At 57.6% G+C, this 2,236-nt stretch overlaps 1 protein-coding gene across 3 annotated transcripts in view; it reads right to left on the reverse strand.

The window, feature by feature from the left end:
* The window catches only part of ASAP1 (ArfGAP with SH3 domain, ankyrin repeat and PH domain 1), a 309,560-nt gene that overhangs the window by 10,498 nt on the left and 296,826 nt on the right, over nucleotides 1–2,236 (reverse strand). For all 3 annotated transcript variants that reach the window (XM_077750030.1, XM_077750027.1, XM_077750029.1), the window contains one exon: nucleotides 1,598–1,656. In XM_077750030.1, coding sequence (XP_077606156.1) covers nucleotides 1,598–1,656 — 59 coding nt within the window. The remainder of the gene's footprint in view (nucleotides 1–1,597; nucleotides 1,657–2,236) is intronic.

A 2,236-nucleotide genomic window follows, 5' to 3' on the forward strand; every position in this document is an offset into this window, starting at 1 on the left:
CCCTAGGACACGGCCTGCCGCTTCCTGGGTCCCAAGTGCAGGAGCGTGGGGTGGAATGGGCTCATGTCCTGTTCATGGAGAAAGCAGAAGCGAAGCTGTTTTGAAGAGAACGGGGGGTGTAAAGGAGAGGAGGGCTAGGGTGGTGGCGAGTCGGGGGATCCCGCGGATGGAGGGCGCCAGGTCGCACCGGAGGCCCATGGGAGCTCAGCGGTCAGGACGCAGGGCAGAGCCGCCGTCCTGGTTGTGCTCCTCTGGCACGTCCAAGTGCGTGGAGCCAGCCCAGAGCTGGGCAAGCGGGCAGCCAGCATGGAAGGGGTGTGGAAGGTGAGGGAGAGCATTTGCGGAGATGCTGGCTCAGGAGGGGGTGTGGGACAGTGAGAAGGCGGCGGTGGGCGCGGCGGGGGTGTCTGGGTGGGAAAGTGGAGGGGGTCAGTGGTGGGGCGTGATCGCTGGGGAAGAGCGCAGGGCTGGATGTGGGGCCAGTTATGGAGAAGTGCAACAGGGCCAGGAAACAGCTCAAACTTCTCTGGGATCAGGACGGCCCTTTGGGCAGAAGTTAAAAACAAAACAAAACCCCAATAAAACAATGACTTGAGATAAAGACTCTGTATCCAGGGGAAGCTTCCTTTGTGTTCCACAGAGAATGACCTGGCAGCCACCTGGGACTCCCTCGTACCACCCAGGAGCCTGGCCAGCACGTCTCCGAAGTTGTCACTTTAAAGGCCTCTGGAGCAGGTGGATCCCAGCTTCCCGCCACGAATCCCAAACTTTGACTACTGGGGTCAAAGGTCTTGTCATGGCCACCAAAACCCACGCAGCGGCCACGAGTCCTGAGCCTCCACCTGCACCTGACGTGGGCCCTCTGGCCTCATGGGCCTCAGTGACAACGGACAGAATGAACTGAGCACGCCTGGGGGTGTTCGCGCAACTCCCAAGCCCGGGCTGGGAACACAGAAAAGGGAGCAGATAAGGCGACGGACGTGCGGGTCTTTCGGATGGAAAGCTCATCACGGTTAAAGAAGATTCGGTCAAAGGACCGAGTGTCTTTGCTTGGCGAGGAGGCAGCACTTAGAGACACTGCTTTCTTGTCCTGCTCAGAGCGCGAGTCCCTCTACTTTGCATGAGGGATGCCACCCCAGCAGCGAGGGGCTTTCCGAAGCATGACCTCATCTCGTCCCCGCGAAGCCTCACGAAGCAGGTGTTCTTACCCACCCTTACACGTGAGGAATCGGAGGCTTCGGGAAGCTTCCAGGTCTGCTGTCCAGGCCGCAGGGCGAGTGAGTAGGAGAGCTAGTACCGGTTCCCAGGTCTCTCTGACCGCGCGCAAGAGAAGGAGGGGCACCCCCAATCCTAGGGCTGATCTCAGCCTTCCAGAGGACTGTGGCTTTTAGGAAAAGCATGGTGTTCTGCTAACCACAAAGTCCGAGTTTATAAATATCCTTCTTCACTGAACAAACGCTTATTGGGCACCTACCACATGCCGGGTGCTGCTTCAGGCCTCTGGGACCAAGCCACGAACTAAAGAGACAGAGACGCCTGTCCCCCAGAGGGCACAGTGACATTCTATTTACGTGAACACGAGAGACAGGGGTCTTACCTTTCTGAGGTAGTTTAGGAAGGACTCTTGGACCAAGGGCAGTCTTTGCAGAGCCGGTGCTGATTAATAAATAAGAATCATTTAGAATCTCACAATGCTAGAATATCATCAGTAGCAGAACATTCAAGGAAATCACAGGAGTTTGCTGAATTCTCTAAAAACCCTTCCAAAATTTCTTTAACAAAAGATTAAGGTCTATTTTCCACAATTCAAGTCTGTGTGGCTGGCGAGGGCCCCGGACAGGTCCTGCCCTTCCCCCCTGACACCCGTCCACAGAGGTGCCGACTGAGAGCACCTGGCATGACCTTGTCCCCAGAGAACCTGTCAGCCTTCTCATGGGATACGGAGCTCTCAACCTAAGTCTCGCTGCCCCACCGCCAGGTGAGGAAGAAGTGACGTCTGTGGAGTTTCAGTGACCAGCAGAGGGCCCCAAGGCTGGCGGGGCCGGGGTGGGGAGGGGGACACGTAAATGCAGACCCCTCTCCGTCCAGCGCAGAGCCCTGACGTCCTCCACGGCCCCAGAGCAGACAGACCCCCAGGCTCCGGAGTTCTCCTTCCTCCTGGAGCACTTACACAATGAGCGGGGAAGCCACCCAAGTCCCGGGAACAGAGTCCACTCCAGGGGGCCCCAATACTCGA

Source organism: Crocuta crocuta, unplaced genomic scaffold, assembly GCF_008692635.1.
Source record: "Crocuta crocuta isolate KB4526 unplaced genomic scaffold, BGI_CrCroc_1.0 scaffold119, whole genome shotgun sequence".
Classification (NCBI taxonomy): Eukaryota; Metazoa; Chordata; class Mammalia; order Carnivora; family Hyaenidae; genus Crocuta; species Crocuta crocuta.